Source organism: Rutilus rutilus, assembly GCF_951802725.1.
Source record: "Rutilus rutilus genome assembly, chromosome: 1".
NCBI lineage: Eukaryota > Metazoa > Chordata > Actinopteri > Cypriniformes > Leuciscidae > Rutilus > Rutilus rutilus.
The window spans coordinates 66,027,934-66,043,696 of record NC_140209.1 but is presented as its reverse complement, the minus strand read 5'-3'; the positions used below and the strand labels follow the sequence as shown (position 1 = coordinate 66,043,696).

Sequence of the window (15,763 nt, the reverse complement as noted above, 5' to 3'; positions counted from 1 at the left end):
CGCGCACGCGCGCGCACACACACACACACACACACACACACACACAGCCCCTCCCCTCCGTGCACACCGCGTCTCCATTACCCCTTTTCCACCAAGGCAGAGCTGGTGCTGGTTCGGAGCCAGAGCCTAGTTTCAAATCGGTTCTTTGTTTTTCCACCGCCAAAGCACCAGCTCCGAACCAGTAAAACTGGTTCTTAAGTAGCACCAAATCATTGCAGGGTCTAGAACGGCGCCAAGAAAGAACCGCTTGCGTCAGAGGCTGGGGGCGGGGTTACCGTGGCCAACAGAAGACTGAAGAGAAACTTGTGACCGCCATTTTTAAATAGCAGCTAGTCGAGCTAATAGCAGCTCGATTATAATATCCGTCTATGTAAGTTACGGCGAGCTGCACGAACGCGTTGGATTCGCCGTGTTTGGATGCCGATTTATTTTCGCAAACCCATGAGCATCCATAGTAACGCAACGTCTATTATTGTTGATGCCTTGTTCGAGATGCATCGGAGCAGCGTGGACCGATCAGAGATTCGGGAGTGTTTGGAGATCATACGACTCCTTGTGCTTTTTGATCGCTTTCGCAGTGCTTTGATTTCATGTGCTGATCGTTCTGCGAGAAGCCGATGCATCTCGAACAAGTCTGGTGTGTTTGTGTTTGGCGCTGCCGCACTAGCGTTGCTGGGCAACATGATACGTATGCAGTGACGTAAGATATAGCTCTGTTGTGGCTCTCTGGCCGGTGGAAACGCAAACGGGTTCTTAGTAAGCTCGTCAGTCGAACCAACTCCGAACTGGCAATAGCTCTAGCTCTGAACCAGCACCCGGTTCTTGTTGGTGGAAAAGGGGTACATGAGAACGAGTGTTCGTTCGACGTTGAAAGCAAGTTCGCGAAAGGTTGGTATCTCTATCTCGTGAACACCTTTACACAATCACACATTAAAAATTGGTATAAAAATATTTTAAATTCTGAATATAATTTTGTCAGTGTGTTGATGTCGACCCGAGAAGCGATTGCGCCTTCTTTAGGAAGTTAACTAGTCTTAAGTTTGAGGTAAAATGCACTTTTTGGTTGTGGTTGTCGATGTCAAAACACTATATAAGCTGCGATTCAAATATTAATGTTATGTAATTTTTTAAATAATTTGAATAGTTTAGTTTATTTCAGACAGAGAACTTAATTTCAACACAGTTGAGCTAACAAACAACAGCATATTTACAGCAGTCTGAAACAAGTGTAGGCCTACTTTTACTTTTTACTTTTACACTGAATGTCTGCTGCTTCAATCCAGATGAGTAGGCTATTGACTGTATAGGGTAAATTTAGTAGGCCATAGGGTGTGAAAATTGTACAGCTGTGGTATTAGTATAGGGTGTGAATTCTGTAAAGAAGATGTGTAGATTTTTGGTACGGCGTGTGGATTTTGTAAGAGGTAAAGGAATTTCAAAATGTTTTTGTTGAGTTATTATTACACAATACTTTTTCTGACCTTTTTTAATCTTGCCCCTGACAAATAACCCAAATTACAAAAAAAGACTAAAACTAACACTAAAACTAATAAAAACTAAACTAAAACTAAGCATTTTCAAAAAAAATTAACTAAACTAAACTAGCAAACCCACTTTAAAAACTAATTAAAACTAAACTGAATTTGAAAACAAAAAATAAAAACGAAATAAAAATAAAAACTAATGAAAAATGCAAAACTATAATAACCCTGGCAAGTGGATGTGTTTTGTTGTTTAAACACCTCTACAACAATCGTGTTAGTTTGAGCTATAGCGTTATATGCACGATGCCGCCATGTTAGTTTGAGCCAGTTCAGAGAATGAGTGTGTGTGGTTTACATGAAGCCTCTAGTAAGGGTTTCACTGAGGAGGAAAAGTCCCTGAGGAAAGGGATTTCTTTAAGAGCGTTGCAACAAACATCTCAACCGTCACTCTTACCTATAAACTTCTTTTATTTATTTTAGTTGTTATAATTGCTGAGGAAAACAAACTTTTCATACTATGTCATAGTAATATAATTTATTATTTACTCTGGTCATATTTTTAAATGTCATATTTATAGTTTTAAATGTAAATAAAATAAACTGATAAGTGAGTAGACTAGGTAGGCTACTGTAGCTTTACTGTGGCGATCCAGGAGACGTCCGCTATGCGCTCTGGCTCTGACCACAGCTTACACACACTCTGCCTCCTCTTTCAGTGACAATTTAAAAACTATATAACTTTATACAGTTCATATATTTTCTTATTTTTTGAAAAATGTAATGTATACATTTAATATCCCTTGCGTTATTCAGCCCTGACATAAAATGACTAAATAAATAAAGTAACAGTAACTGGTGTTTCTAATAGCGCTGCCGAGGGAGTGACAGTAAATGTGGCGTTTCTCTATTCTGGCTGATCCTTAATCCATTTCTCTATTTTTATTTTATATTGGAAAAATCTTGGAAATTCAATAATGGATTTGTTCTTTTACTATTAGATAAAATGGTAAATTAATTTGTTCTGGCCTCGCATGCCACTAAGTTTACCCTGCTATTATTCCAATCAAGGAAATGTAAAAAGGCTTGTCACAGTTATGTGCTATTGGACAGCCCTAAACAAGGTTTGAATAAATAAATAAATAAATAAATGCAATATCTGGCTGTAATGTTGTTAAATTCACACTCCAGATGTTTCGATCCATAATGCCCCACTAAACCATAAAACCGATAACTTGTCATGAAAATCACAGAAATGATGAAGCAACACTATACTACAAGCACAATGTTAAATGTGCGCACACACACACACACACACACACACACACACACACACACACACACACACACACACACACACACACACACACACACCATCTGCAATATGGAGCATCTGCTGGACATAGTACACAAGGAAAGCTTCTCCACAGTTCTCTGCACTGTAGCACAAAAAATCTCAAGAGATCTCTTGCATATTGCCAGTGTTTCCTTGTTAGACGTGGTTGGACCAGAATGCCCATTGCTGTGGAGAAACAGTTGTCGTACTGCTCTTGTTTAAAAAAAAAAAACATTTTTAATAATACAAATATATAATTGTTTTGTTTACTTCTCATCTATACATTAATGCTGTGTTTTGTAGCCTACCTATTTACTGCAAAACTCCTCAGCTACACCATTAGCATGCATATGAAATATTACATTTTTAAGAAAAAAAAACAAAAACACATTCATAAATAATGATCAAAATTCAGTATGAGTTGTTTCTGGATATTGATCTATTTGTTAGATGCATAATTCTGCCATCTGGTTAGAATTTGTTTTGCAGATAATATAGTTTTAGCCAGAAAGTGTAATTGCCCCATAGAGATCCATTCATTTTTCTGGATGTGACTTACTGCTCTTCTAACAGCTTTTGTTATGAATATATATTTAATCATTTTAAAATACATTAAATCAGTATTTTTGTCAGAGTTTAGATTTTTTTGTTTTTGTTTGAGGTCTTTTGAAGTGTCTTCTTATTGCAATAAGGCCACATAAATGGCCACTAAAAGAAAATACTTGATTGCAATTACATATTTATTTCAATAATCCAAAATGTATAAAATGATTAACTTTAGAATAAGAAACTAATTTTTAGTAAATAAAACCAACAACAACAAAAAAGACAGCAATATGCGGACAGGAACATGAGTGAAGAGTAAACACACCTGTGTGTGTGTGTGTGTGTGTGTGTGTGTGTGTGTGTGTGTGTGTGTGTGTGTGTGTGTGTGTGTGTGTTTGTGTTCATTCCACACTGCATTAGTGCTCTAGTACCAGGCCTTCATTCAAGTCTGAATCTCTGTGGATTTCAGCCCTGTTGCTCAGAGGTCTTTAAGAAGAGGAAGGTCTGTTTTAAGTCTCTGTTGTGTGATCAAACAACCTCTGGTGTTATCTTTGTGCTTTTCCTTGTGTGAATCACGTTATCTCATACTTTGTTTTTTTTTCCTCACTCTTCTGTGTATGAACCTGGAACTATTCATCTTCACACTCCGGCTCTAAAATGCTGATCTCCTCTCATCGCCTCTGCAGATTTCTCCCTCTTAATGGTCCTGCTTTAAAACTATAGCCTAGTTATTTCTTTTTTTTATGCTGTAACAAAACTATGTGTTGTTCCATTTGTTCCTTTCTAAATACAACTTTTAAAGCCTGTTTTGTAATTGTATTGTCAGTCATTGTATTTAGTCTTTCCCAAAAGATTACAACTCAAAAATGTGTAATGGTAAAAACTAGACAAATCTTTCATATTTGCACAGTGTCTTATCTGACTGCCATGTGGTGCAGTGGTTTGAACACTGGGAACGGTTTCATAATGTCTTGTCACCAGGGTTTGAAAATTAACTTTTTCTCTCATCAGATAATTTGGCTACAAAATGTTTAAGTTACCGGCCATTCAGAACTTCTACAGTGTTATCGCTAGTGTTGTCAAAGTACCGGTACTTCGGTACCAAGTCGGTGCTGAAAATGTGTCGATACCAGCATTTCTGTAGTAGCGGGAATATTCGGTACCCACTAATAGGAGCTGCTTTAAGTCGCTTCCATGTTTTTATCTAAGCGCGGCTTCAGACTAACTTTTTTACTTGGAGCACTGTCTGTAGCCGATATATATATAGTGTCTGTGTATATTAAACTGCAAAAAACTATTTAAATATTAACCCTGCATGTTCTGCTTGTCTCTGTGTGAATGAATGGCGCAGACGTGCGGTTTCATTTACCTCACACACACACACTGAAGCACGAGTGACGCTCGCGTTGTTTTAAGTCTCTGCTGCCTCACGATATGATGACATGATGAAATTCATCTCCAGAGCCACTCTGAGAGTCACTTCATCAGCATTTTACCATTTAATTTGACCACCATAAATTTAATTTAATCTCACCAATTATAATCCTCTCCTTTGTCAAATTTTCCATCGATAATTCCATGCTGTTTTGCTTGGGTTTAATGATAATACAAGAGTCCTAAACCACATACAGGGACAAAAGCATGACAGACTCGAGCAATGATGCCTTCGACGTGCGATTTCGAGAACACTATAGGGAACGAGCACGTTCTTTTCGCCTGTTTGGACACTTCACACATGTTTGCACTGCCTGTTTGGACACTTCACACACGTTTGCACTGCCTGTTTGGTTTACCTGTTTACACGTTCATAATGTGCGTTTTGTCCAAAACACACGTTTTCGACCCCCAATTTTTGTTACGATAAACGCGCGACAAAGCCGAGAGAACATCGAGAACATGCGTTTTAAATAGCAGATCACACATAGTTTATGTTTAGGATTGTTGTTGATCTTTAACATTATAATAATGAGCAATATGACATCGTTTGAAATACAGTGCTGTTATAATAACATGATCTCTGTACTTTTATGGGGGATTTAATTTTTGTATTTTATTTATTTGTAAATTGACTGTGAAATAAAGTTTTAAATATATATATAAAATAACCTCTCCCACACACGCACCGTGTCATAAATGGGTTCACAGACATGTTCGAGAAGGTTATCTGTTTGGGTGATCGGTGTAAGATGGAGGTCTCGTAAAGAGTATGTTGGGAAATGAAGGAGGGAGTTCCAGCACTATGTCTTTGTGAGGTTTCTACAGCTTCTATAGTATCAGAGTCTATACATTATTTTCTCAACACATTCTCACTAACAACTCTTCTGGATGCTTTGTCAGGACTGCTTGGTGTCACTTTTTAACACACTGGGACCCCTTCACTGCATCTCTACACCTGAACTGAGCATCTCTGCATCTGTGCATCTCTACACCTGAACTGATCATCTCTGTATCTGTGCATCTCTACACCTGAACTGAGCATCTCTGTATCTGTGCATCTCTGCACCTGAACTGATCATCTCTGTATCTGTGCATCTCTACACCTGACCTGAGCATCTCTGTATCTGTGCATCTCTACACCTGAACTGATCATCTCTGTATCTGTGCATCTCTACACCTGACCTGAGCATCTCTGTATCTGTGCATCTCTGCACCTGAACTGAGCATCTCTGTATCTGTGCATCTCTACACCTGAACTGAGCATCTCTGTATCTGTGCATCTCTGCACCTGAACTGAGCATCTCTGCATCTGTGCATCTCTACACCTGAACTGATCATCTCTGTATCTGTGCATCTCTACACCTGAACTGAGCATCTCTGTATCTGTGCATCTCTGCACCTGAACTGATCATCTCTGTATCTGTGCATCTCTACACCTGACCTGAGCATCTCTGTATCTGTGCATCTCTACACCTGACCTGAGCATCTCTGCATCTGTGCATCTCTGCACCTGAACTGATCATCTCTGTATCTGTGCATCTCTGCACCTGAACTGATCATCTCTGCATCTGTGCATCTCTGCACCTGAACTGATCATCTCTGCATCTGTGCATCTCTGCACCTGAACTGATCATCTCTGCATCTGAACGGATCATCTCTGCACCTGAACTGATCATCTCTGCACCTGAACTGATCATCTCTGCATCTGTGCATCTCTGCACCTGAACTGAGCATCTCTGTATCTGATCATCTCTGCACCTGAACTGATCATCTCTGCATCTGTGCATCTCTACACCTGAACTGATCATCTCTGCACCTGTGCATCTCTGCACCTGAACTGATCATCTCTGCATCTGTGCATCTCTGCACCTGAACTGATCATCTCTGCATCTGTGCATCTCTGCACCTGAACTGATCATCTCTGCACCTGTGCATCTCTGCACCTGAACTGATCATCTCTGCATCTGTGCATCTCTGCACCTGAACTGATCATCTCTGCACCTGTGCATCTCTGCACCTGAACTGATCATCTCTGCATCTGTGCATCTCTGCACCTGAACTGATCATCTCTGCATCTGTGCATCTCTACACCTGAACTGATCATCTCTGCACCGGTGCATCTCTGCACCTGAACTGATCATCTCTGTATCTGATCATCTCTGCACCTGAACTGATCATTTCTGCACCTGGGCTGAATTTGATTTGCATGTGAATGTAAATCCTGTTTGCAGTGTGGCCTTTCTGGAGTTATTTATGTCATTTCTTAGTTTTATTGATCCAAAATGTTTTTATACATTTTCTTCTATATCTTTGTGTGATTTTCTGTACGTCGCGGCTTTGAAATGTTAAAGCCCCACCCCCATACACATGATTCGACTATTAGTCGTCTATAGGCAAGACTTGACGATTCTGATTCGACTATGAAAATCCATAGTCGGGGACACCCCTAGTAAAGTTAATTACTTAAGGGTGCAATGTTGAAAACATGTAAAGTCTAATTGGTCAAAAAAAATGGTTGAGTTCAAAACTCTAGGATTGTGTTTTTTTTTTCAACCACCCCTATTCATCAACCAATCAGATTCATACATTCAACAGCCCCCCGTAGTATAAATGTATATAAAGCACACATTATTATTAACATTAATTAATGAATGAAAGTCAAACTCAAACCTCAGTATGTTGAGTTGACAGTTTGGACTCTTCAGTCCAGCACTGAGCAGATTCACTCCTGAATCCTGCAGATCATTGTTACTCAGGTCCAGCTCTCTCAGGGAGTTTGATGACTGTAGAACTGAAGCCACAACTTCACAGTGCTGATCAGTTAGATTACAGGCTCTTAATCTGAAAAAAGAGAGGACTCTTGTTAAAAGGTTATGATCAGTCAAGAGCTTGTTAATAATGGAGAAGCTTTTGCGTACTGGAGAGACGTTAGAGAGCGGGAAGGCCTGGGTTGCACTTTTATTTTACATGTTCTTACAGTGTACTTACTCTAGAAAGTACTGGGTAATATAAGGTAACTGTATGGGTTAAGGTTAGGTTTAGGTTCATGGTTAGTACCTAATTAGTACCCAGTTATTGTAATTACTATTATAACATATTAATTAGTGAATGTAATAAGTACATAGTATGTACTAGAGGAAAATGACTCTAAAATAAAGTGCTACCAAGGCCTGAAAACGGATGCCAAGGTTGCTTTGTTTCTGGTCGATATGCAAATAACATTGTTTTTTTGCTGTTTTAAAGAACCAAGGTATGATGTTGTTGTTGCTGAAGCACAGTCGTTTCATCCATTTTAACTCAAACTGTCTGATGCACCAGCTGTTAGATGTTGCGTGTGTACGGTAACCAGATTTCTTTTGGCGGCATACAAGATGGGATGGACAGGCAACACCCCAGGGGTGCCCAACCCTGCTCCTGCCGATCGACTGTCCTGCACAGTTCATTTCCAACCCTAATCAAACACACCTGCCTTTAATTTTCAAGTGATCCTGAAGACCTTAATTGGTTGCTTCAGGTGTGTTTGATTAAGGTTGGAGATGAACTGTGCAGGACAGTCGATCGGCAGGAGCAGGATTGGGCACCCCTGCTATAGTTATTTTATTTTTGTTACATAAAAAAAGAACAAAGCAAATGACAAACAATAGGACAAATAAGGTAGTGATGCAAATTTAATACACTACTGTAGGTTTATTTAACATGTACACATTTAACATCTTCTGTTGTTTGATTGATATTAATGACACAGGCTGCTGTATTCTAGGCTACTGTCACTTTAAGACCGAATGCTTCTAATATACTGACACATATCTGGTTTTAGCCCAGATGTTTATGTTCACTTGAGCCATAATTGACTGTATTTATGTGAGATATGTGGCTTATTAAGGCTAAATCTTACTAACCACTTTTGCTAAATGGGTTAACCCTCTGGGGTCTGAGGTGTTTTCTGGGCCCTGGAGGTGTTCTGACATGTTCTGACATTTGTGCTTATTTCTGTTACTTGTGACATTTTCATGGCTAAAGTCTGATTACACTGTATTCAGCACAAACTCTGCTACAATAATATGTCAGCAGCATATATGTAAAAGTATGTAGTTTTGAGATAATGACGTTTATGCGTGGTTTGTGAAAAAATGTGGTTTGTGCAGACAACGAGAGTTTTAGTGAGAGTGCAGAACAAGGTAGGTAAGTGATGGTTTAAAAGGGAGCCCTATTGACGATCTAAATAATAGTTTTGTTTTTCATGCTTCTAGAGGACCAGTGGTTACGTTCACACTGTAAGTGATAACTGCATTTAAATGTGGGAGTGAATCTGCAAAATTTTAGTCCCATGAGTCATGAAATTGCGATGATTGACATAGTAACCACTGTAGGGCTGCAACGATTCATCGAGTTACTCGATTTACTCGATTACAAAAATTCCTCGAGGCAAAAACTCTGCCTCGAAGCCTCGTTAAATTCCTATGACGCGCACTATACGCGCAGGGATCTGATTTCACACGGACCGTTGTTCAGTGTTCAGGAAGCACAATAGCGCGTGATACATTTTTGAATTTAGTTGGCGCGATGGCGGAGAGTAAAGATGTCCATAAAGTTTGGGATCGCTGCCTTCCAGCGTCGCTGAAACAAGGTAACGATTCTGTCCCCCGCATTTTTTTTAACCCAGCGCCAATATTTCCGCCCGTGCCGAAGCCTATACATTGATGTTCGCTGATTTTAATCCCATACTGTATTTGTAGTGATGTCGTGATGCGGTTTGACTAGATATGATGTTTAGCTTTGATGTTTTAAAGTAGTAAATGTATTCATGTTCAACTGCAAGAGAGTATAGCCTAAAAAAGAACCCCTTCACACACACACACACACGCACCCTCGTCTCTCTCACGCGCCAGTCAGACCAATTGCGGCAATGCATCACATATGCTTAAACTTTTACTTTTACTAAAAGTATTTAGACACGCAACAATAATTTCAGCATGCATTCACTGTATACACCGGGACGTGATGGAGGAACAAATATTGCATTGCAGTCTTTGCGAGACCTTGTTTGTCACGTCTGCCAAATAGTTACAGACAACAACAAAAAATGAAACTCCCCAGCCTGCTTCTCCAAATCCACTCATACTTTTGGGGAAGACATAAGTGGCTACCAAAGTAATTGAGCATAGAACATTTTCAATTAACAAAAAAATATAATGCTACAAAACGTGCTAATATACTTCAACTAGCCTAAGTGAGAAACAAAATGCTGTTCTTTTTAACATATTTGCAATAAAACATTCGCCTTTTTAAAGCTACACTTATTTTTTTTATAAATTGTATACATTGTGTACCTGTTTGGCTTGATATTTTATATTCATTTAATTTATTTTTGTTCTCCGGTGGGTAATTTGCAGAAGGTGCAATCCTTTTTTTGTAATGTTGTATTAAGAAGACAAAACTAAGGCCAAATGGCCTTTACTATTTAAGTTTGTATTCATAGTTTTACATGTTATACATGTTTTACAGTATAAAGTTGACTTAACTGTATTGTTATATAATTGTTGGCACTGGCACTTATAAACACTAAATGGGTAAAAAGTACAATAAATAGGCTTAGTTTTGGAGCCAAATGTTGGAGTTGGAATAAATAGCTCTGTTTTTTTTTTTTTTGAGATATAAAAGCCAAATGCTTGATTATTTTACAGCCACATCATTTTCGTTATGCATTATTTGTTTTGGTTGTTTAAAAACACACAATTTTTTTTTATCCGATTACTCGATTAATCGATCGATAAAGTGCTAGATTAATCGATTACAAAAAGAATCGATAGCTGCAGCCCTAAACCACAGCAACATTTTGGCTTCTAATAATGTTCTGATTTTTGTTACATTTACACTTTAGTCATAAGTTTACAAAACACCCTGCAGAATGTTACAGAACGTTATAGAAAATGTTTTTTTTTTTTTATAAGAATGATCATAAAAACATTGCTTCTATTTAGTACTGCCCTGAAAAAGCTTTTTCACATAACAGATGTTCAATAGCCTAGTCCACAAGACAAAATACAAACACAAAATACAAGACAAATTACATAGGCTTGATTTTTAATACTGTGTGTCATTACCTGAATGATCCACAACTGTTTTTTTGTTTTGTTGTTTTGTAATGGTTGTTCATGAGTCCCTTGTTTGTCCCGAACAGTTAAACTGCCCAATGGTCTTTAGAAAAAAATCCCCCAGTTCCTGCACATTCTTTGCTTTTCCAGCACCTTCTGCATATTTGACTCCTTACTAGCAGTGACTATGATTGTGAGATCCATTTTTTCACACTGGTGACAACTGAGGGACTCGCACACAACTATAACAAATGCTGCAAACATTTAGTGATGCTCAAGAAGGAAGCATCCATTAAGAGCCAGGGGGTTAAACTTTTGAACTTGATCGTTCGTGTAAATTGTTCTTATTTTGTTTAAAAGTTAATTAATTAATTTAGTCCTGTCATTCAGAGGCTAAATAAGATATTAGCATGTAAAACAAAATAAGAAAATTTAAACATCATCATCATCTTGCTCAAAAGTTTGCCCCTAGCTCTTAATGCATCGTGTTGCATTCTTCAGCATTACCTTGCAGATTCTGAAAGATGTATAATAGGTAAACGTATGACTGCAACTATACATTGCAATCATTTTGTAAGGGTTAAAATATTAATTTAAGAGCTCAGTGTTGAGACCTTTCGCCAAAATTTGATTGAGAGGCGACCTGACCAATCATAATGCAGATATCCACCATTTTTGTCCAACAAACAAACCAAACCAGGTAGTAGATTAAAGTCTAGTGGACTTGAACTTGAAAAATGGTGTGTATTGATTTCTTTTTGCAGTTTTGATGTTCATTCATGTTTAATTTGTGCTATAACTAGAAGAGATAATCAGTTCACGTGCTGCTTGAACTGAGGCGCTATACATTAAAGTGTCAGTCATGTTTGAAATTACTTAGACATTATTTCACACCAAAAGTAACCTGCTCTGTCTTGTCTGTTGGCGGATTGTCAGTGTCCTCTTTGCTCTGCAATATATTTTTTTACTGTGTGAGAACATGATGTGTGGCGTGAGAGCGGAATGGCTTGTCGGATGTAGCAACAGTAACTAAGAGGGGCGGGTCTTTGTTAAAGGTCAATTTCAAATTATTTAAATCTTTGTGGACTCGGCCAGACACGACTCAGACGTTAAGTCTCGGACTCAAGTCCGACTCGGCCCTCTTTGGACTCGGACTTGGACTTGATTGTTAAGGACTTGGATTTGACTTGGACCCAATAAATGAACTACAATATAATTTAATATATAGAATGCTGTACATTCAGAGCAGTGTGTCTGAATACATAGTATTTGAAAAACAGTCAGCGAAAAGTCGCCAGATAACCTACAACTTCTGGCAAGATTCTGAAGTGCACATATGCTGGACACTTTACTATCTCATGAGGCCAAGGAAGAGGTTTTATGAATGGCAGTGAAACGATGTAACTGACGCTTGTAGGTCACATAATAATGACAACATGGCGGATGTAGTACGTCCAGATTCCATTCATACAAAACACATTTATACTAGGGCTACACAATGTAGCCTATCATTTCAGCATCGATATTGCGATGTGCGCATCCGCGATAGTCATGGATTGATGGATAGCCTTGGATTATTTGCTAAATTTAACCATCATAGAGTGAAAGTTTATAATGTGCACGTTTTTAAGTCGAGTCAGGCATCAAGCACAAGAGGACTTGCGCGCTGTTCTCTGTGCGCACACACAAAGCCATGCAGACAGCACGTGAACGCCGACTTCAGTTCCCTTTCTCTTTATTTCAAGCTTAAACGGACACGGGCACGTAAAATTAAGTCAAAATGTCTGTCTCGGCGAGTATCCTCGTAAACACAGTTGGTTGTGTGCTGTAAACAATTGATCAGATACAGAATCACCCGTAGACTGATAATTCTATTCAAATAGAGCTATTCAAATCAACTGGTGAAATTGTTTATTTATACATTGCAATATACAGTGAGGAAAATAAGTATTTGAACACCCTACTATTTTGCAAGTTCTCCCACTTGGAAATCATGGAGGGGTCTGAAATTGTCATCGTAGGTGCATGTCCACTGTGAGAGACATAATCTAAAAAAAAAAATCCAGAAATCACAATATATGATTTTTTAACTATTTATTTGTATGATACAGCTGCAAATAAGTATTTGAACACCTGTCTATCAGCTAGAATTCTGACCCTCAAAGACCTGTTAGTCTGCCTTTAAAATGTCCACCTCCACTCCATTTATTATCCTAAATTAGATGCACCTATTTGAGGTCGTTAGCTGCATAAAGACACCTGTCCACCCCATACAATCAGTAAGAATCCAACTACTAACATGGCCAAGACCAAAGAGCTGTCCAAAGACACTAGAGACAAAATTGTACACCTCCACAAGGCTGGAAAGGGCTACGGGGAAATTGCCAAGCAGCTTGGTGAAAAAAGGTCCACTGTTGGAGCAATCATTAGAAAATGGAAGAAGCTAAACATGACTGTCAGTCTCCCTCGGACTGGGGCTCCATGCAAGATCTCACCTCGTGGGGTCTCAATGATCCTAAGAAAGGTGAGAAATCAGCCCAGAACTACACGGGAGGAGCTGGTCAATGACCTGAAAAGAGCTGGGACCACCGTTTCCAAGGTTACTGTTGGTAATACACTAAGACGTCATGGTTTGAAATCATGCATGACACGGAAGGTTCCCCTGCTTAAACCAGCACATGTCAAGGCCCGTCTTAAGTTTGCCAATGACCATTTGGATGATCCAGAGGAGTCATGGGAGAAAGTCATGTGGTCAGATGAGACCAAAATATAACTTTTTGGTCATAATTCCACTAAACGTGTTTGGAGGAAGAAGAATGTTGAGTACCATCCCAAGAACACCATCCCTACTGTGAAGCATGGGGGTGGTAGCATCATGCTTTGGGGGTGTTTTACTGCACATGGGACAGGGCGACTGCACTGTATTAAGGAGAGGATGACCGGGGCCATGTATTGCGAGATTTTGGGGAACAACCTCCTTCCCTCAGTTAGAGCATTGAAGATGGGTCGAGGCTGGGTCTTCCAACATGACAATGACCCGAAGCACACAGCCAGGATAACCAAGGAGTGGCTCTGTAAGAAGCATATCAAGGTTCTGGCGTGGCCTAGCCAGTCTCCAGACCTAAACCCAATAGAGAATCTTTGGAGGGAGCTCAAACTCCGTGTTTCTCAGCGACAGCCCAGAAACCTGACTGATCTAGAGAAGATCTGTGTGGAGGAGTGGGCCAAAATCCCTCCTACAGTGTGTGCAAACCTGGTGAAAAACTACAGGAAACGTTTGACCTCTGTAATTGCAAACAAAGGCTACTGTACCAAATATTAACATTGATTTTCTCAGGTGTTCAAATACTTATTTGCAGCTGTATCATACAAATAAGTAGTTAAAAAATCATACATTGTGATTTCTGGATTTTTTTTTTTAGATTATGTCTCTCACAGTGGACATGCACCTATGATGACAATTTCAGACCCCTCCATGATTTCTAAGTGGGAGAACTTGCAAAATAGCAGGGTGTTCAAATACTTATTTTCCTCACTGTATATAATCGGAGAAAAACTAAATATTGCAATGTACGTTTTTTCCAATATTGTGCAGCCCTAATTCATACTATATATATATATATATATATATATATATATATATATATATATATATATATATATCACACATTTTTAACGGTCGTGAAGGATGTTCAAATGTAGTGCCTCCTCGAAAGGTACACAACTGCGGACGCACAATGAGCGTTGTATAAACGGTTATTTCAGAGTTTAATGGGAAACATTTTAAATGGCAACAGAAAACTCGCCAATTGGAGTGAAGAGACATTTTCATTATTAAGTGTGCTTGCTGAAAGCAGCACACTTATTGTTCTTCTTAAGTTTTCTTATTATTATTATTAAGTGTGCTTGCTGAAAGCAGCACACTTACTGTTCTTCTTAAGTTTTCTTATTATTATTATTATTATTATTATTATTCCCGGGAGAAAAATTTTGGCCAGCTCCTGCGCCTAGGCCCTTTGAGACAGAGATACCGTTCCAACTTTAAAACGTCCGGTCAGTACCGGTGTAAGTTGCTCGCGAAGATGACATCATGAGTCCATGTCGTTTGTCCGCCACACTGGATTGAACAGAAAGCGAAACTAAAGTTTCACAGGTCACCAATTTGGTCCGAACTTCACGAAACTGGACGTACATGATCCTTGGACCAAGCCTCACAAAAGTTACTAGAAGGATTTTTGATTTTCGGAAGCGTTTGCCCGTCACAGCCAAACGAAATCAGCGGCGTAGTCGCCAAACAGGAAGTCGTCCATATCTCAGGAACTCTGTCACGTATCGAAACCAAACTTTATACATGAACTCGGGACTCCAATGTGAGGAAGCACAAGATCTGAATGTTTTTTTTTTATTTTTTTTTTATTTCAGGCTAATAGACAAACCCATTTACCTATGTCTATGCAAGAGTTTCACCTTTTAATGTTAATGCATTTAGACAGTAGGTGGCACTGTTGTATTACATTTCACAGAGCTGCCAAGTCAGTGTATATACTGCATTCGTTTTTACTAGGTTTGTCTTAATAAATGCAGGCATGAATTTCGTTTTTTGCATTGGTCTAATTTAATTATCTTCATTTATTAATATATACAGATTTGTATGCATGAATTGTGCATTTCCAGTTCTCAAAGCAGTTAATAACAAACAAAAAAAAACACTTAATACAAAATACATCATGCTCTTCTTCCCTAACCGAACAAACAATTAATTGTCTGTGGCTGTGTTTGTGCGCACGGGAAATATGCTGCGCATAACAAAAGAAAACAAGGAGAAACGCGCAGTCACATGCTCAAACAATCAACAGGTGCGTTCCATT

General features: G+C 38.9%; 1 protein-coding gene across 1 annotated transcript in view; it reads right to left on the bottom strand.

Moving 5' to 3' along the window:
- The window catches only part of LOC311296466 (protein NLRC3-like), a 47,609-nt gene that overhangs the window by 14,397 nt on the left and 17,449 nt on the right, over nucleotides 1–15,763 (bottom strand). Inside the window, exon 3 of the mRNA XM_084418275.1 lies at nucleotides 7,471–7,641. Within this exon, the coding sequence (XP_084274401.1) occupies nucleotides 7,471–7,641 (171 nt within the window). The remainder of the gene's footprint in view (nucleotides 1–7,470; nucleotides 7,642–15,763) is intronic.